At 34.2% G+C, this 20,630-nt stretch overlaps 2 protein-coding genes across 7 annotated transcripts; both read right to left on the minus strand.

Moving 5' to 3' along the window:
• Positions 1-201: 201 nt before the first annotated feature.
• Positions 202-5,852, minus strand: LOC102611454 (GATA transcription factor 24-like). Of its 4 annotated transcripts, XM_006472370.3 has the most exons (11): positions 5,220-5,849; positions 4,214-4,300; positions 3,993-4,126; positions 3,172-3,282; positions 2,929-3,043; positions 2,515-2,574; positions 2,070-2,135; positions 1,911-1,982; positions 1,210-1,290; positions 789-857; positions 202-694 (listed from the first exon to the last, which is right to left on the minus strand). In XM_006472370.3, exons 1-10 carry the CDS (start codon positions 5,547-5,549, stop codon positions 792-794), a joined length of 1,122 nt encoding a protein of 373 aa, XP_006472433.2. In that variant the 5' UTR covers positions 5,550-5,849; the 3' UTR covers positions 202-694; positions 789-791. The 4 variants fall into 4 exon arrangements, with proteins under 4 accessions (XP_006472433.2, XP_024952243.2, XP_024952245.2 ...); XM_025096475.2 differs by having other exon boundaries at positions 202-857; XM_025096476.2 differs by lacking the exon at positions 202-694 and having other exon boundaries at positions 801-1,070; positions 5,220-5,852.
• A 2,658-nt stretch (positions 5,853-8,510) lies between these two features.
• On the minus strand, positions 8,511-12,636 carry LOC102612850 (GATA transcription factor 25). Of its 3 annotated transcripts, XM_006472372.4 has the most exons (8): positions 12,369-12,636; positions 11,450-11,797; positions 11,209-11,292; positions 11,004-11,137; positions 9,867-9,977; positions 9,505-9,610; positions 8,976-9,035; positions 8,511-8,852 (listed from the first exon to the last, which is right to left on the minus strand). In XM_006472372.4, exons 2-8 carry the CDS (start codon positions 11,717-11,719, stop codon positions 8,745-8,747), a joined length of 873 nt encoding a protein of 290 aa, XP_006472435.2. In that variant the 5' UTR covers positions 11,720-11,797; positions 12,369-12,636; the 3' UTR covers positions 8,511-8,744. The 3 variants fall into 3 exon arrangements, with proteins under 3 accessions (XP_006472435.2, XP_015384209.2, XP_052298144.1); XM_015528723.3 differs by lacking the exon at positions 12,369-12,636 and having other exon boundaries at positions 8,511-8,899; positions 11,450-12,076; XM_052442184.1 differs by lacking the exon at positions 12,369-12,636 and having other exon boundaries at positions 11,450-12,073.
• Between the last annotated feature and the right edge of the window lie 7,994 nt (positions 12,637-20,630).

Consider the following 20,630-nt stretch of genomic DNA (forward strand, 5'->3'; position numbering starts at 1 on the left):
GATTTATCTCTTCATTGAAGTTGATTCGTTCTTAGTTGTCGCTTTTGTTTGAATATCAAGTGTATGCTTCCATTCCCATACTCGGCAAATGAAGATAATTCGAATTGAGGATAAATGAATAGATTTCTAATTGAGGTCGTCCTTGTTCGTAGACATTCATGAGTTTGTCCCAAAAACTATGAAAAACCAGCATCAATCGTATAGCAGCACATACTCTTACTATTTCATTGGCGGTTGAGAACTATATACATCAGCCTAACGTTGTCAAAAACTGCACATTTGGCCTTCACATCGTTAAATTATCGAATCAAATATCATGTTTCACCCAGCTGAGCTTCATGACTTGATTCGGACAACAAAACCATATTTATCACTGCTACATATTACAGCATTAGAAAGATCATGACATCAGCAATTTGCTCAATTTGCTCTCAATGAGAGCTGGCAAAAAAATCACATACTATAGACTGGTAAAAGCACTCAGGCATATCTCCACAAATTGTACACAACAGATCCCAACACTTGTATCAACAACAAACATCACCAGATTGTCTAATGTCAGTTGGACGCGGAAGTTCATCTTCTACGGTCGAGATCATTGTGGCACTTAAATTCAAAGTCATGGCTCATATAAGTCATAACCAACCCACAAATTGCTACTTTTCGCTTCCTTACAAGGATCAATACCTCAGTCCTGTAGGGAGCACAAGGATGTGAGAGAAACTAAAATGAAGAATCCTGTATAGATACAAATCTCTTCACATCAGTGGAAGTAACCAATTCGTCACCTTCTAATCAAAATTAGAAGGAATGTCAATGTCTGTATCTGAAGGATTAGCAAGCTCAACCAGAGGTTCCTGCAAATTCCAGAACTATTCATATGAGATATTGTGTATCAGTATGAAAAGCTTCATGAATGGTCAAGAGCACAACAATATAGGCGAAAAAATAAACCTGGGCAGGGCAGGAAATGGGTGGCTGAGGGGAGAGAATTGTAGGCAATATTCTCAAAGAACAAATGAAGCCATTTGGTAGGAAAGAATTGAAGTTAAAACTGAAACTAGCAAGAACTCACACGGAGATGATATAATGGTTATTTTTGGAAGAAAATATGATCAAGGTCAAATATTTAGGTCTTAAACCAATATGTCAGGACACAATTCATAATATAGCCATGATACCGGCATGTTATCTCTAATAGGTTTTTACCTGCTCATCATCATCAGCTGAGGAATGGACAAGTCCCATTGGCAAACTATTTGTGAGATCTTCAGCAGCTCCATGCATATCCTACACCATACAGAAATGCCCAGTTACAGCAAAACAAAATATAATCAATATAGTGGTGGAAGTGGGAATTTATCTGTAGGTAGTTATAATTGCGGCACCAACCAGAAAAACCTAAACCTTTCTGAAGTTCAAGGATTCAGAATTGACCTCAGGTTCTATGTAACAACTTAGTTTAACATCCAAACATATTCTAACCTTATTCTCTAGTGCCCTCCATTTCCATAGTTGACAAAATTTGAGCCATATACATAAATATGGAATGCATAACACAAATGTTCACCATCACAAGTTTTACTCTCTCGAACCTGCTCAAGTTTCCAATTTGAGTCCAAGTTGCTTTGCATAGGCAAATATATCACTCCACCAATAATGATTTGAATAATTTTATATTATGCTTGCGACTTGAAAAAGACAAATACATTCTATGATTTGATTAATTGAAGGCCATAAAAATTAGTCATATCCTACAATAAATATTGGCAAAAAGTAACTGTTCTGAGCTTATACAGCACAAGCAAGTCAAAGAAAGAAATGCATTAATTCATACACGCAACCACTGGAAAGTGGAACCAGAGAAAACTCATTGATATACAGTAGCTACTGCTGGAACTGAAACATACTTCTTCATCTGGATCTATGGAAGGATTGTCAGATCCTTGATTGACAGCCTTAGCAGGATCTTCAGGAGTTCCCTGCCAAACCATAGGTACAGATTAGAAGGAAGAGAGAAGCCTGACAGATCACTCAAATTAAATAGTAATGGGTAAGAAGAATGTTACGAGCTCATCCTGATTGCCAGAGAATTCTCCTTCCATAATTGAGGGCTTGACATCCATTGGAGTTTCCTGCATATCTCAATAATATTAGTAAACAAATCAAGCATACCGAAATTAGCAAAGGGGGAAACAAAAATGTAACAATGAAGGAAAAAAATACTGCAATTTTTAATATGAAAAGGAAAAAGGAAATTGTTGAAGAAATAAAGAGAAAATATAAAAGTGTCCAGAGGTCCACTACAGCCATCTTGTGCAGAAGATTCCACATCTCAAATAAGAGTCAGAAATCAAATTCAAGCAATACAAAGCTTAGCGATCAGAAGACCAAGGCCACCTAAACAATAAACAAAAAGATGGTCCACCACACATAGATCCAACTAAATATATAAGCTCACAACATAACGTGATCTGAGGAAAATGAAAGCACAATCTTAGCTAAGGTACATACAGGTTCTAATTGGTCCATTGAAAGACTCCTTCCCCCCTTACTGAGATCCCTCAGTGTTCCCTGCATGTCCAATAAACTGGTGAAGGGAAACGACACATCAACAAAAGAACAATAAATATTTGAAAACAAAAAATTTATGTACTATAATAAACAACTATATCAGCAAGCTGAATTTCAAGGCAAAGGTCAAATAACCAAAAAAAAAAAACTTGATATGAATATTGTGTATGTCCACCAAAAGAATAAAAAACATACACCAAACTGATAAAAACATAGTCATGCAAAAAGCATTTTCGTCCAGAGACAAGGGAAAAGAAGAAACATAAAAGTTAAAAATAAAAAATGAGAAGAGAGAGAGGACAAAAAGAAGAGCCTAGAAAAGTAGAAGGATACATGAAGTCAAATTGAACAAACCTTATTTGCCCACATAAGGCCACATGCATTACATAAAGTTCTTGGTCCAGCTGGCCCACGACGCATTGCAGGAGTATTATTTTCACTAACGCCACAATGTTGACATCTACGGACACTGCAGAGCATTAACAGAACAAAGAATTGAAATCTAACTCAGCAACATAAAATCCTTACGAAAATATTTCAGAGCAATAAAATTCTCAAATCTAAAATCAGCACTGCTAGAGAACACTAGGAACTCACACAGTTTCTGGACGAGGAGTGCCATCTTGAATCCCATCTTGTGAAGAATCCCAAGGTGAAGCACCAGAACTCTCTTTCAAAGATGCAAACTGCCCGTTCTTACGATGCATCCTAAAAGTTGATAAAGACAAAGGAACTGTAGCTTTTCATCCTTCGTACTGGTACATCATAATATCAAACACACAATAAAACACCGGAATATAACAGACTCCTCATCTACTCCTTAAAAGGGACTTCAAAATGATGTGATTCCTGCATTGAATGTTATGAAACCATCCTAAAGACCAACAACACAATAAGAACTTGATTACTGTTGCAAGCGCGTACTTAAAACAAATGAGTACCTACACTCCAAGATAAGATTGGAAAGGATCTATGCAATCTCTAACAGCGAGTCAACATTTTAGACCATGGATGTAAGTATAATATAATTAAAGATCTGTTGATTCACCAAAATTATCAAATAACACTCAATAGTCAATGCCATTGACGACGTTGTATTTTTTAATTTTTGAATAAATGACACTGCATTCTTGAATTAACTATTTTCAGATAATTCTTCACAACCTTAATCAATCCTGTAACCATTTCAAGTCAGGAATCCATCACAAACGTTACAAGATTTCATCATGTATAACTGTAGACGTGACCAATTTTCAACCACCCAAAACTAAAGAAATAAAAAACTACCTACCTGACTACCTAATTGTTACATCTTTAGAGATCTTTGCGCACTAAACAGTCTATTTAAACTCATAACCTCATCAAACTGTTGAATTTAAATACATTAACAGGAAAAATCTTAAAATAAAACTGTTTACCTCTGTGCAACCTCTTTCCGTACGCTGTACCTAATTTTCTTGTCAAAACATCTCTCCTTCCGTTTTTCTCTAAACCTAACAAGGGAGGCTATTCTTCGAGAAAGATTTGAGCGCTTGGGGGTGTCAACCACACCCTGTAGAATATGGCAGATCCCAAATAAACATAAAACCCAAAGACACAACTAAATTCTCTAGATAATTTCAACATTTGCATTGATTACCCTGTTACTCTGATCATAAGGCACTTCGATTGTAGGTACACCAGTAGGTATATCACGTCCTCCCAAAAGCAAGAGCACAGCTTGCACCTATTTTAAAATCCAAAAAATCGATGAAACCTCCAAATACATCAATTGTTCAAATTTAACTACAATAATCCAACTACTTATCACATCTATCTGGATTCTGGAATAATGGACATGGCACCAAAGCAAAGAATCTCATTTCACAAAATGGAAGACACAAAAAGGTATAAAATGTATTTTCGAGTAACAAATGAAATGTCCTTCCGAGCAATGGAACTAAAAAGTATAAATAAAATAATAATATCAAGCAAATGAGGGCAGGTCCTATGGCTTCCTGGATTGGAGCACTTCATTGACGGTTATGTTTCATCTCCAGTAAAATGAACAAACTAAAGCTAAATTCATTACTCAGACATAACAAAAGCGAAGGAATTTACCTTCAGTAATAACAAGAAACACATAACCTTAAGGCCAAATACTTTACATAAATGTAAAAAGAAAAACAAATCAAGGTCCAACAGAAAGTAATATTAACAATTACTACAATCACCATAGGTCTCCAAAATTCAACGAAGTCAATATTTCATGAACCAAAATAGATTCCAAGGACTAGAAAACGCAAGAACCATCTCCAAAACCCAAAACCCCAAACGAAAAACCATCAAACTGACCACACCCTAATAAAATTGCACCTAGACTTCACTGACAAACTATGTTAGAAAAGTACCGGTTCATCAGCAAAAATAAATAAACAAATAAGGCATATCCAAAAACAGGGGAAAAAACAACTATCCATTTATACTTCAATAAAATAACTCTTGAAACAACTGCTCATGCCAAATCAGCAGCAATTGGTCACACTCAAAGAACCTACCATCTACACTTAACAACAGCTCAACACTAACTTAAGAACCTTCCAGTTGTGCCAACAAAAACATGAAGATAATAAACCAAAATTTCAAGAAATAAAGAAACATAGTACCTTTTCAGGAGTAACAGCAGGGAACACATAAACCTCGCCTTCAAAGGAGAGCGTGAGCTCACTTGTCCTCGAAGCTGCCGCCACCACTACTCCATGCTCCGCCACGTTAACCATCGAACTATTATTACTAATATTACTATTGTTATTAGTATTATTATTGTTGTTGTTGTTGTTTATAATATTAATTGAATTAATGTTTCCTTCGTCTATGTCATCCATGCCCTCGCCGTCCTCGTAATCTCCATCCTCGTCCTCGATCTGTATCGGTGGAGCTCGCGCGTGTTCTTCAAACGGCCGAGCTTGCAGTGGCTGTGGATTTGCCGCCGCCATAACAGACTCTGGTTTCTCAGTCGAGTATTATGATTACCTGTCGTTTTATTGAAGCGAGGTCATCATTTTCGTGTTCTGGGGCGAGATAAGAAGGTTTAAAAACCCTAGCTCTGAAATTGAATTGTTTTCGAGCTCGGAGAAGCTTTGAAAATGGAAATAAAGATGTAGAATTACAAAATGCAAAAATTTTTTAAAAAATCTAAAATTAGAAAAAGATAAAGATAAATAAATTATTAAAAAAGGAAGTACCCTATAAATATAGCTAAGAATTGCGAGGGAGTGAGCTTCTGTTTCCTTGAAGAGTCCCAAATTGGAATTATAAAAAAGAATTATAAAAATATATATTTTTTAACTTTTAATATGTTTTTGGATTAGAACGAGAATGCGACATTGTGTCGACTTGTCGAGTATTGCTATATCCATATAAAAGAGGGAGATGGAGATAATTTGGTGCTTCAAGGAGCAGGGCATTTGGGGGTCCATCGGGGGTTCGTGGTTCGCATGGTGGAGTATCGTCAATCGTAATTAACGATGGAAGCCACTAGCGGGACCCAGAGGATTATTGAATGTGATCAAACGGCTGGCTGTGGTGGGCATTTGGAACATTAAGAGAGATAGGATATTTTCGGTAATTTCCATTATTCGACATTGGGATGGGACCAACGCAGTTGGAGTTGGAGATAATTGCTCTCACTGCTCATTAAGTCAGTCGATAAGTGTGTGTGTGTGAAAATAAATGAAAAAAAAAAAATTCTTAGTATTGGGTTTAGTTAGTTAACATGCTAAATTGCTAATGTGGAAAATTAATCAAATTACCTGATAGCATAATTCGAAAATTTATATTCAAATAGGCTAAGTTGACTCTCAAAATTTAGAAAACGATTATTATTGTTATTATTATTAATTTTTAAGATACATGGATGAGTAAAGGAAGATTCCCAATTTCTCTTATTGAAATTAATATATATCACTTATCACTATTATTTTCATAATACCCAATAATCTCCTAACACCATAATTTTACAGTTTTATCTTTATTTTCAAATACATTTTTATTCACATTAATTGTAAATTGAAATGGACATATAAATTGAAATTAAAATTAAAAAAAAAATAGTAAAAATGAGAAGCATTAATAATAACACATTTTTATTGTACTATTGCTATTTTTTAAATATTTTTTTCTTATAGCAGCTATCATTTATATTTGGAAAATTTACAATCGTCCACCTGTTTGTTTTGCCTTTTTCAAAAATATACAAACACTTTTTTTTTCAGCGCCCCACCTAAAGTTTGCTTTTTGTTGCATTCGTCAACTTCCGTCTAATTTCCGTTAGCGAATTTAACGGAATGACCTTTTTACCCCTCAAAATTATAATTTAACCCAAAATAAATAGAAATTGGAGATAAATTGGATGGATTTAATTTTTTTTTCAAAAGTGGATGCTAGAAATTGGAGGAAAATAATGTTTGTTGCTTGCTAAATTTAGAAAAATTTGTATTTATTTTCCTCCAATTTCTAGCATCCACCTTTGAAAAAAATTAAATCCATCCAATTTATCTCCAATTTCCATTTTTTTTGGGTTAAATTGTAATTTTGAGGGGTAAAAAGGTCATTTCGTTAACATTCCATTAAATCCACTAACGAAAATTAGACAGAAATGGACGAATGCAACAAAAAATAAACTTTAGGTGGCGCGCTGAAAAAAAAAAGTGTTTGTGTATTTTTAAAAAAGGCAAAACAAACAGGTGGACGATTGTAAATTTTCCTTTATATTTTTAAGATAAAATATCAAACAAATAACTTATTTTACCCCTCTTTTTCTTTAAATTTTTTGTGTCAGATGAATTTTTGGATATTATCAAAAATATGATATATCTTGATTTTACTAAAGAGAAAACTGATTTTTTGTGTAAGGGAATTTTAGGATATTATCAAAACAGTAAAGAGTAAATGATATATATTAATTTTAGTATGAAAGAAACAAACAATCTCCCGTGAGCAAAACTTTTATAGAGAGGAAACTGACAATTTTATATGAGCAAAACTCAAATCAATTTTTTATCCCCTACTTCCCCAAAATTTGAACTCGGAATGCCAACTTAATAAAACTACTTAAAAATCACTTGACAAAACTTTTAGAATAAAACTCCTTTTCCAATATACCACATGGAGGATTAAGTCTCATTCTCAACACGATATCAATAATTATTATAATGCATAATAGTACGTGGATAACCCAAGGTAACAATCATTTTTCTTTTATTGGCTGAGGAAAAAAATAATAATAATAACTTCCGCATAGTTGGCCCTATCATATTGAGTAGTGAGAAGCAACAGTAAAAGAGTACTAGTTAATGGAAAGACGAAGGCAACCACTGTAAGTGCGAAAAGCAAAGTTGCCAAGAAAGCAGAGACAAAGCTGAAGTCAGAGAGCAAAAGAAGTACAGTGTTTCAAATCTAAGACATTCCTAGATTCATTGTCAGGATGGCAGTAGGTGTTTCAGCCATCAGCGTACGTGGGGTTGGGTATTGATGTAATGTTGTCCTCATTGGAACCTACTCAAATTTTATGGCACTGTGGAACCTTGAAAGGTTGCCTGACCAAGTTCCAATAAACTCTTCTTCTAGTCCAGCTGCCGTCTAAATCGAGTTACTAAATATTCTCTGTTGCTTTTGAAACATCGAATTGCTAAATATTTTACTAATTGCTTTGCCGCGTTGAGGCGCAAAATTCAACGACTAAATTAAACTAAAGAATAACAGTGACTAAACTGATCCAACACCTTTACCTTTACTGTTCTCTACTTCCTTTTCATTTTTATTATAACTTTTTTCACGAAACCAAGCAGACACTTGTTAGCCATTACGTATGATAAACTTCCAAACAAGGGAAAAGAAAAGAACAGGCATGAAAATATTGGCTGCAACTTGGTTTATATGGCAACGGGCATATGGCATAAAAAAAAAAAAACTTACCAACATATCTACTAATTGAAGCTTTATGTGATACATTTGAAGTTCCTTTTTGAGGTGATCTCAAGCACAAGTAACAATGATTAGAGTGAGACAACCTCATATATTGAAGGGACTATAATATCTGTACATATAAGACAAGCTAAAGGAAATTACTAGAAAACCTTATACTTGAATGATGGTAGCTGGACCACTCTAACCATATAGGAAGAAAGGACTTAGTGCTCGGATATTAAAGCTGAATCATCATCATTCGAGAAAGAAACTAATTCGTTGTCTGTATGAGCGGCAGTTCCACAGTCCGAGTCATTCACTTCACCTTCACCCTAAATGAGGAGATATGCCAAAGGAAGAGATTGCCATGTTTACTTCGCTGAGAGGGAAGGAGGATAAAAAGGGCATAAAAAACAGCATGAGGTCTGATACTTGTGGTTGTGGACTTAACATACCTGCTCAGCTGGAGTAAGAGGTTGGTCCTCCATTTTCTTTCCGAGATCCCTTAAAGCACCCTGCAGAGTCCATTGCCAAGAAATGGCAAAAAACACTTAGTAGAGGAAGATTAGCATCAAACAAAGACTCCAAGCAAATTCTTAATGGATGCCCAACCAGTCATCCACTTACCTTCTGATCAATTAAATGCCATTTGGGCAACTCAAAACCAATTCAAAATCTTATGGTATTAGCTCCATCCTGAATCAGGTTGAGGTGGCCTATGTATTCTAGACTGCAACCTTCTAACTCTCAACCAAAATCAACTCAAAAAGGGGCACATACAATAACAAGATAAGCCAGAAGACGGTAATTATATTTACAAGCAATCTTGATATTAGAACCAGGATTATCACAATCTTCCTCGACAGAAAAAGCCCACATGTCATTACATGGGCAAAAGGTAATGCAAACACAAGCACATTGAAATATAGTGTAAAAATGAAGATTAAGTAGAAAAAAACAAAGAAAAAAAATTCAAACACCCACCTTGTTTGCCCAAAAAAGACCACAGGCATTACAGAGGGATCTTGGCCCAGAAGGACCACGTCGCATCATTGGGGTTGACTTCGAACTAATGCCACAATGTGTACACCTAAACAACCATGTAGAAGAAATAAGTGATAAAAATTTCAAAGTTGATATTCATTTAAAGCTAAAAGATCTGAGAACCATGTTCGAATGTGGGAAACCTGATAAAAGAAGTTCAATAGTACTAGAATGCATTTAACCCTCAAAGATGAATAAGGAAAACAATCAATAGGGGCAAACAATATGACATCCATGAAAATTCCATAAGAAGTATGGATTAAATGAAAATAATAGAACTTGGAAGACAAAGCAAAACTTACGAGGTTTCTGATGGGCTGTCGTCTTGTCCTGGATCCTGGGCATTACTCCAACCAAGAGCTCCCCCTTCAGACTTCTTGGCTGAAGTAAATTGGCCTTTGTTCCGCTGCATCCTGGAAAAAGCAATAACAATCAGAAATTTGGAAAAAGAAAATGATGGATGACTGGTGTAAAATACATAACAGTAACTAGCATCTATAGAAAATAGAACACCATTGACAAAGGTTGTCTACCAAATCACACGAGACACAAAATACAAAAATGAATAAACAAGTGGATGAACAATTCCATCACTATGGATGAAAAAAGAGGGGCAAAAAAATTTTCCGCCCCATTTTTGCTTTTAGATACAAAATAAGACAAAAAAAGACACCACATTTGTCCCCACGTCCAACCCCAACCTTCACCCCATTATATGATCAGCTTGCATTGCAACAAACCATGTCCAGGAATCTGCATCTCAAGATGCCATAACTGTCTCCACTCCCTCCCTCCATATCAAATTCCCCTTCAAGGAGACCAAACTCCCGAAACAAAAAATGGCCCCACTGAATATTTTACTTGCATTACAGCAAACTACATTGCAGGATTTGCTTACTAGAGAATATGCAAATTACCTAAAGGGAAAAAAAAAAGATAATTATAAAGCCCTACCTTTTTAACAGATACCATATAACACTTGTTTTAATTAATAGAATGCTATGGCAACAAAAAAAGGAATTCATGGAGGTTGCTTGTCTATCAGGCTTGTTTATAATTGTCAGGCCCATTCACAAACTGTATGAAAATATGTAAGAAAAAATTAAATATTGATGGAGAATAAAGGGTAATAAGCAATCTCATGTTCAATAACTTTTTTACTTTGATTTGCACAGGTGGCTGAAAGTAGAGCACAGGCCAAATTACTCTTTTTTTGGAAATCCAGGCAAAATTATTCTTACTTAAATAAGAATATGAGCTCTAAAAAAAAAAAATCAACCACAGGTGGGTTACTGGAGGACACAAATCACAATTAAAACATAAAGACCAAGCAAGCACATATCAGCAAAATTAAACCCCATTAATTATTATTTCTCATAAACTATTTGCATTTTTTGAAACAGAAAAAAGCACAAAATGCATCCAAATAAATCACACACCTGAGAGCAACCTCTTGCCGGACACTGTATCTAACTTTCTTATCAAAGCAACGCTCTTTCCTCTTCTGCCGAAACCTATCTAATGAAGCTGCTCTTTGTGGTTGGGTACATTTAGCAGGATAGTCCGCAATACCCTGAACAAAATACAAGAAATAAGAACAAGACAAAAAAAAAACATAACTAGAAAGGTGAACAAATTAAATACCCTCTGGCTGTGAGGAATTACTTCCATGCCCTGTGGACTGGAAGATAACTCGCATCCCCCCAACAATAACAGCACTGCTTGAACCTGTATATTATATCTTTTTAATTCACATAATCCAGAAATCTGAAACTTTCGATTAAGTATTAGTTGAGATCTTCTCTCAATTTCCTAACAAAAATCTATTATAGCAATCAATTTCCAAACCCTAAACTCAAAAAAAAAAAAAAATTTACGTCATTACCTTATCAGGCGTGACGGAATCAAAGACATAGACCTGGCCGCGAAAGGAGAGAGTGAGCTGGCTGGAATTAGACAATTCGTTGGCCCCGGCAGCATAGCCGGAATCATGAGCAACGTCTTCGACGACGACAATGCCGTTTTCGAGGGCCGAGTGAGGGTCGTAGCTGAGATGGTGATCATCGGCGGCAACAGAGACGTCGTCTTCATCAGCGGCGGCACCACCACCGGACATTTGGGAGGAGATGTTCATTGACTGCGACTGACCGTACATAGGTGATATTGGGGCGAATGAAGGGGATTTCGAAGCATTACCGAAAGGGAAAACTTTTTGGAGATTTTGAGTGAAACCCTAACCCCAAGTGTTAAGAGAAGTTAAAGAGTTAAAAAAAAAAAAATTGAATAATTGTAAGAAGGAAGAAGAATAAAGCTCTGTCTATGTGTCGCAGAAACGACAGCGTCTTTTCTATGTGTTGTTTTGTATCGTCTCGTGCGTGCAACAGCGAGAGTTATTCGTGAGCGGAAGAGCGACCAGAGAGTGAAGGACAGCTCAGGGCAGAATGGTCAGAGATGACAAGATTACCCACGATTCATGTATATATTTACAATCTGTGCCCATAATTTAGGGTTGGCAAAAGTCCGGGTCCGGGTTGGGCTTAGGGCTGCGCGGGACCGGCCCGGATGACTAATATAGCTGCCCAAATCCGGACCACTGCCCGAATTTTTCATATCCGGGCTGAGTTAAGCTTGGACCTACCCGGGCACGAGTTTTTTATTCAGGCTTTCTCTACTCGCATAACTAAATTAAAAGGAAAAAAATTAAAATAAATAACACCTAGTAATAATAATATTAATTTTATTTCATTATTTAAAAAAAAAATCCCCCAAAAAAAAGACAATCGTGGCTGTCAAGCTATGAATACCTCATGGTTGTGAATCTGTGATGGCGGAATTACCGTCGCGCAGTGGCTACCACTAACAAGATGACGGAACGATGGAGACAGTAGCTATGATGGTTGTGGAGGGTTGGAGGCGGGGTGGAGGGAAATGAGAAGAGCTTATCGAAGGAGGCTCGCGGAGGGTCGAAGGTGCGGTCAGCACTGCAGCGGCAGGTCGTGGTTGCTGTCGGAGAGATGGTAGGGACGTGTCGGCTGTCGAGGTTTGGAGGTTGGCTGCGATTGTTTCAGTGTGTGTGTATTATGAACTTACGATTTACTGATTTAGGGTTGCAAAATGTTTCCTTTATTTGTTTTTATATTTTCATTTTTTTAACTTAATAAAAAGAACCAAGCACGGTCTGAGCTTCGGGTTTTGGTGCTATGACCAAACCCGTGCCCAGAAACATCCGGGTATTGAAAATCAATACCCGAATCCGCTTTTTTGATACATGCATTCACCGGGCCCGGTCTGGGTGGACATTTTTGCCACCTCTATCATACACAACTACATATTTGTAAATAACCAATGGGGTGTATATAATAAGCTTTGAATGGACTCAGTAGATTAGAAGAGAATTAAGCTAATTGGATATTCAATTCAGCCCACGCCCTTCTTCCTCGTGGACTCACTTTACAAGCCCATTTCAAGTTCAATCTATCATTCTTTCGAAATCCCTTTCTATTCATATCATATTTAAATACTACAAATATATTGTGACCTGGTCGCGTCTACTTTTATTCCCATGACTCTAGTAAATCAGCTTGCACTATGCATGAATTAAATTAATAAAAGCATACATCATACATATATTAACTAGGCATAATACAACAAATGTATTAAATAAGTGTAATACTACCCTTCAAAAAAAAAGTGTAATACTATAAAAATACTTTAGAATCTCTCATATAAATTAATTGGACATATCATAGTAGATGCTACGTGATTTACAATTTTACATAGATATTAAGCTTAGTTAACTGCAAGATGCACCTAACTTGGCTTAGCTTTTTCACATGATGGTATTGTCTTGAAATTGTATTACCTGTTCTTTTTTTTATGAGCTTCACTTCTGCCAATCTCATCAGTAAACCTTACTTAGGAATCATCTATAAACTTGTCTCTTTGAGCTCTCTTATGCTTTATGGCATGATTGGTAGATTTGCAAAAAAAAAAAAATACCAATACAGAAAGCCCACCTACTACAAATATAAATGAGATCTTTGAACTTCTTTTCAAGAACAATTGGATCACTGGTTATGGAGAAACTAAGAACCAAGTAAGGAGCTTAAATTGATGCTCCATATCCTCGAAGGAAATGGCTAAGTTATAGCATAACCTCCCAAGAGTTATACATCTTAGTGGTATATTTCTATAGTATAAATTTCTTGTAAATCAGACTTCTACGAATTACTATGAAAAAAAAAAGATTTAATAAAAGCAAAAGATATAATATTACAATAATTTTACAGTATCTTCGTCATCATCTGGTAGATTATCAAGGGGCTACTTCACCATCATAGGTAATTTTTTTTTTTAAACTTATATTACTAATGTCTCATCAGTAAAGCTTATTTTCTAATGCTTACACTTCACTTGGTTTAAAATAGTTACATACTTTATTTGATCCTCTGTGGGTTATTTGTTTAGAGGTTTATACTCATCTGCAAGCTGGTCTCTTTAACGCTCTTATGATACTCTCTTATGATTGATGCCATGATCAGCAAGTTTCCCAAAAAAAAAATACTACTACAGGAGCCCACAAGCTTATTCTTTTGAATAAGATCATTGAACAACAAGTATAAAGAAATTAGGAACGGTGCAAAAGTATTATTTTTGTTTTTCCATCAACAACGTTTTGCTTCAAATACTCTTTTTTTTTAAATTCCATGAGATTAATGCTCAGATTACAACTCATATTATATGAAATTTACAACTGATATTTACAATTAGACAAATACTGGGACTAATTTATATTGCTCCTTCTATAGCACTGTCTAGATTTTACCCTCTCAAATATTTAAGAAATGTCTATTTCGCTCATATTTCGAAAGAGAAAAAATTACATTCACTTAATTATATACTATAATTAAAGAAAAAAATAAACATGTACATACGTCGCGGGGGCTCGAACTGCTGCCCTCACAGTTGTGAGTGCAGGGTCCAAGCCCAGTGGTTGTTTTGCTTCAAATACTTGAAAGAAGTAGCTAAGGCCTGTTTTGTACCATTTTATCTAGGTTATATTCATTTTCATTTTAAAAATAAAGTTGGAGTATTTATTCTACAACAGACCTAAGACAACATATCCATAAAATGTAAAATACAAGCTTAACAATTTGGTAATGGAATAAGAAACGACTTTTACAAGTTCTACATTTTACAATTCAAATTATAATTTATTCTTGAAACATGCAATCACGTGTACCTCACTTTTCTTTTCAAAACAAATCAACATAAATCCTCCCCCAACTTTTCTTCCTCACATCAGCCTATTGCTCTATACGAACTTTTATCTTCTATCTTCTGCTTCTTCTTTTTCTTTTTCTTTTTCTTTTTCCTAATATCTTCTTGGGTTCTTTTTTTAATCATCTAAAAAATTTTTTCTTGGCTTCTCTTTCTATAAAATCTCCCAATCTTTTTTTATTTTTTTTGTGTATATATATTACGTTTAGTTTGACCTAAATAATAAATTTGAAAATAAAAAAAATTTGGAACCAAAATGTTCTTTGATTGACATATATTTTTTCATCTACTTCAAACGAAATATTCTTCGAATGTTCCATTTTGTTTAATCTTGATAAATTGTTTGATGTTGGCTGCGTAGATTTGTTTATTCTTGATAAATAGTTTGAGTAAAAGTTTAAGTTTTGACAAGGTTTTCTATGGAAGTTCATCATAAGGTTTTTGAAATACAACTTCTCTTTGTAATTTTATTTCTTTCAAGTATAGCCCTGAAATTAAAAGAAAACTTATTATAAGCTACTAGCTTGAATTATATAGTAATAATGTTTTATATATTTTTTTGTTTAAATCATGAGTTGAAATATATCTTAATTAGAGTATAAAAATAATGAAAATGTAAAACTCTTTTATTTTTTATTAATGCTAATACCAAATTATTCATGGTATGTTTGTGTATGTATTAGTTAGATAATTACTTTTTAACTGTAAGTATGAAAATGTTTAATAAAAATTATTTTTGAAAATCGTACAACCGAATGCATATTCATTGTTTTTATCCTTCTCAATTATTTCTAACGAACACATATTATATTTTTAATTTTAAAATACACGATACAGAAAATAATATCAGAGGCATACTTAGATTCAAAATACAACAATTGTAAAATACAATTTTCATTTTCATTTAATTATTTTTATTTTCAGAAAATATCAATTCAGAAAGAATGCCAAACAAGTCTTAAGTTACTGCATAACCTTTATAAAGGTATACATCGTTAAGGTATACTTAATATATATACAATTATATATTGGCAATCTCTAAGTTTAGTTTAACGTAACGTACTGCCTAACTAATCTTAAACCGTTAGATATTTTGAATTTGAATCCAATGGATATTATTAAATTTATGTAAAAATAGTAACAAATGCAAATCGGCTGAATGGGTCAATTGAAAAGATGGCTACCAGATGAAACAGTTTGAAGGTGGTTTGTCCTCTCACCCATTAATCATTGATGGCTCTTCAAGCCAATTTCGGTCTTCCCCAACAAAATTACCCACGAAACAAAAAAACTTTGAACGTCAACGGTTTAACTTTCACACTTTAACAACCAAACAAATGACTTTGGAACATTAATATCCTTGCCTCTCAAAGAGCATCAACTTTTGAAAACTTTGAACGTCAATTTTCAACTCAAGTTCTTACATTTTGGTTCACTCAATTTTATTTTCATCATCTATGTCAAGCTTTCTAGCAAAACAAAAGAAACTTTTTGGCTCATCAAGCTCAGTAACCAAGCATATATCAAGCTCGATTTTAGAAAGGGTTTCCAATCTCGTTTTAACATGTTTTTGTTTTTTGAACTAGATGGTTGTATTATGTTGTGGTGGATTTGTGATTGAATTGTTGTGGGAGTTCTATTGATGGCTGTGTGAAGTTGTAAAGTTTGTTTCAGTTGTTTAGGATATTAGAGTTGTAAGGTAAATCTGGAAAAAAAGAAATTTTAAAGGAAATGGTGCCAAGATATAATGCAAACTAGATGTTTGATAAAATGCCGCATGAAATTATATTACTTTGGGATGTTTTTTTGAGAGTTAAACTATGCTAACAACTAAATCGTAAGTACTTTACAGCAGAAATATAAGAAAATCTAAAGTTCCTCAGTACGGAACTTAAAAAAGAAAAAAATTGATTTCGTCTAAAACCAAACATTTGGGCAACAGTGGGTCGTTGCTCTTATCGACCGCCCGCAACCAACTAGCACTCTTCAATAAAACTCTTCAATTTTTAATTTTTCCCCTTTTCACAAACCCTAGAGCATTATTTCTTCTTCGATTTTTAATTTTTACCGTCCACAAACAGGTTTAACCATTTGTTGCGATTGCTCATCATTCTGAACAAACCAATTCAGCCAGTTTCTCTTTCGTAGTATTTTTGAACAAATTAAATATCATCCGTTGGATAAGATTTTAACACATTGAGTGGTTGAGATTTTCCGGACTGTAACTTTCGTTTGTCGTCTTGCGAGCCGTAACGACGTAGTTCCATATACTGACCGTTGTTTCTCATTCACTCGATGGTCTATGGAGTCGTCGATTTTGGCTGCAATTCAGCAGTGGATGTCTGAATTTTGAGGAGGATTGTGTTGGAAGAGATGGAACTGTGGTAACTTCACGTTTGTCGCGACCGGCTGGAGAAGATACCCTACCGCGTTGACCACTTTTAATGACCAGCTTCAACCGATTAAATCAGTTTCATTTGATCACTATTGTGTTTACTTGGCTTGTGTTTATTGGTCAATTCATTGGCTGTATGTTACGATAAACGTACCTTAGGGGATCCTTATACGTTATAAATTTTTTGTGAGCTATATTTCTCTCTTGGTCATTGTACCATTTCTTGTGAGACATCAGCTGACTGTGCTGCCAAGTACGTTGGAACTCATATTCCCTCGTGGCAAAATTTTGCTCTTTCATTTATTGCTCAAATTTAATTAAATTCGACACGTTAGGATGAATAATAATGATTGTACCCTTTTTGTTAGTACCTTCTAAAGCTCTTTTGTCGTTCAAAATTTCGTCATAATCCACGGTCTCAAGTCGTGCGCCCCTAGGCTGAAAATACTTGTTCCTGTATGCTAACCTAAAAAAAAGGTAAAAAATAACATTAAATAACTGAGAAAAAAATTTAAGAAACATCTTTAACAATAAAGAAGAAGGCTACGACCAATTTTAAAGATGGAAAAGTAAAATTACCAGCAAAAATATAATTTAAAATGATGAGCTTTTCATGCATAAGCACGTGGATTATGAAATAAAGATAATATGATATCTATCAATTGTGATTAAGAATGCTAAGCTCGACTTACTAGCCATTGTACTTAAAGTAGAAACTTGTACACAAATGCATCAACAAAAGCTATAGAAACTCAATTATCAATAATTTGTGTCCAACGACCACTGAGGCTTTGAAAGAAAGGAAAACTGGAATGCCCCCAAAGAACAAATCATAGAGGGCAAAATTGATGCTTTAAATAAAAACAAAGAAGATTACTCACCTGAAAAAGTGTATATCATTAATATCTACTTCATCCTCATAAAAAACCTTACTAATGAAGGCAATCAACTTCTCTGCTCTCTCTCTCTCTCTCTCTTTTTCTTCTCCTTTAACTTCATTTTTATGGCTGGATGAAGTTAAATGTAGATGCCGCAGTTGGTGCGAATCACGGTGTAGTTAGTTATGGTGTTGTTGTGCACAATCATGAAGGTTTGGTGATGACTGCAACTATTGTTCAAGAGTTTTTTCTTATGATGTTGATATTGCTAAGGCAGATGCCTTACATTTTGACTTACAGCTTGCTAATGGAGTTGGTTTGTCTCTATTAATGGTTGAGTCATATACATTTCAAGTTGTAAAATTGGTTTTGGATCAACTTAGTAGTTTTGTCTTCTTTTTTTTTAAGGTTACATGAAGTACTTACTATTGCCAAAACATTCATTTAAGGTTCGCTATATCTCAAGGGTCTCTAATACAACAATCAGATGGATTAGCTAAATATTATGTTAGTTAATTAAATTCTTGTATTTGGTTGGAAGATGTTACCATAATTATATTGCCACTTTTGAGTTTTTTTGGAGATACCAAGTGTTATAGGAAAATGAAAGTGCAAACAAATTAAATAGGTGAGAAAAGAACCAAATACATAGTATTTTTAAACAAATTTGCCTCCTTCCATTGGTAATCAAGTACTAATGGCATCAGCATGCTGGGATACAATAAGAACAATTAACTTCGGCTCATTGCCAAGTTATTTTCAGCGAATTTCAGTCGTTTCAAAACTCTATTAAATTGACTATAAAATAAGAAAGACTTGGGATTTTCTATTCCTATTCTTCTATCTATATTTTGACTTCTATACTGTTTTCAGCCCCCTGAAATCAAGAGGAATGCTGCTTTATAAAATTTCGCGAGGGGCTCATCCAAAAAATCTTACTACTAAAAGTGTTGTAACCGCTGCTTCTAATATCTAATTAAATGCATAATCGTTGTCCATTAATCTGTTATTTTATTCTTGGTTTAAATTCAACGCGTAACTGCAACCTCTTTGATCACATATTAAACTGTGAATTTAATTACATATTCAAATTCAAACTTAATTGACGTTTGCAATCTGAAGACAAACTTTGAATTTAATTAGTCGTTCCAAATAATAAATCTTGGAAGTGATTAAATAATTAATTTGTTAAATTTAAGTGATGTTACAGTCTTCATAACTTATACTGTTATTCAATGTAGTCAACAGCATATTTCTAGCGTCAATTTATCATTCACTCAAGCATAATTTTGAGTATAAAATATGTTATTTCGAAGGACTCACGAGGGAGAGCCTAAAACACCCATAATCTTTTCATCTACGCAAAATGAGTTTCACTCAAGATGACGACTCCCTCTGTTATTTTTCCAACAAATATTTCAAACAATTCGTAACCAGTTTTCACGGACTAAGGAATTAACAACTAGAGAGACAGTAAATACTTAAATCATTTCAGTTAGTGCTGAAACAAACAAATAGACACGTAATTTAAAAGAACAAAAAACAAGTGTTCTCATCAAACGCCTCCGGCCCTACAGGAGGACGTGGAGAAGTTGAAATACCCGTTTCTGGTGAAAGAATTTTTTTTTTTTTCATTTTATTTATTGCTTATATATGTCATGAAGCTGCAAGGGAATGTGGATCAGTCATGATTACTTGCATAATGTTCGTTTATAATATTATTTTATACCTTATACTGATGATATAGGTTTGATTATTATGTGATGATCCAAGATTTTGACAATTTTCATTTGGATTTTGTTTTAAGAATTAACTTTTAATGTAAATTTTGAGTTAATTCAAGAAAGTGAAAGTGATGTGAGAAACGAGTTCATGAGGTTGAGAGAGAGTAGATGAGAGTGAAAATTTTATAACAAAAAATTGTTTCTTATCTTTTTTTAATAAGGTTTACATCTATCTATTAGGAGGACTCGGAATCAAAATACTACTTACTACTTAGTTCTTACCTCCATCCATCAACAAGTGAGAAATTAAAATCATACCACAAATTTTTAGTGGTGATAGGATTCAAACGCCAATTTAATCAGCCGAATAATTTTGATCGAATGTTGATAAACTCTAGCATCGAGAAATATTAAAGGTGATTAAACTATGTGTAGGAAATAATAATTTGATTAGTTATATATTATTAATGAATAATGTTGTTTACAATAATTATTTTTCAAATCAATCAATTTTCGTTTATAGTATTTACCAAAAAACTCAATTAACTTTCACTCCATAACTGGAGCTTTTGCTTCAAGACAACCATGACTTAAAACCCATAACGAGAAATAAAAAACCATAACACCTTACCGTCAATTATCAAAACCCTAAAAACTTCGTTTTTAAAGCTGATGAAGCCTTAAATTTGCTAGTGACCAAAAATGAATTATTAGAAAATCTGATTAAACAAACAAGTAAAATAATTTAGCTAAAACACAGAGAAGGGGGTAAAAAAAAGAACTATGGAG

This window comes from Citrus sinensis, chromosome 5, assembly GCF_022201045.2.
Source record: "Citrus sinensis cultivar Valencia sweet orange chromosome 5, DVS_A1.0, whole genome shotgun sequence".
In the NCBI taxonomy this organism is placed as follows: domain Eukaryota; kingdom Viridiplantae; phylum Streptophyta; class Magnoliopsida; order Sapindales; family Rutaceae; genus Citrus; species Citrus sinensis.

Bases quoted from the DNA above. Each gene is read 5' to 3' on its own strand.
- LOC102611454 (XM_006472370.3), bottom strand. From the start codon at position 5,549: ATGGCGGCGGCAAATCCACAGCCACTGCAAGCTCGGCCGTTTGAAGAA. The intron at 4,301-5,219 runs GTACTATGTTTC...ATTTTAAAATAG, and splicing joins CTGCTGTTACTCCTGAAAAG to GTGCAAGCTGTGCTCTTGCT. The intron at 3,283-3,992 runs GTAAACAGTTTT...ATCAACTTTTAG, and splicing joins CGGAAAGAGGTTGCACAGAG to GATGCATCGTAAGAACGGGC.
- LOC102612850 (XM_006472372.4), bottom strand. From the start codon at position 11,719: ATGTACGGTCAGTCGCAGTCAATGAACATCTCCTCCCAAATGTCCGGT. The intron at 9,978-11,003 runs GTGTGTGATTTA...TGCTTTTTCCAG, and splicing joins CGGCAAGAGGTTGCTCTCAG to GATGCAGCGGAACAAAGGCC. The intron at 9,611-9,866 runs GTAAGTTTTGCT...ATGGTTGTTTAG, and splicing joins GACAGCCCATCAGAAACCTC to GTGTACACATTGTGGCATTA.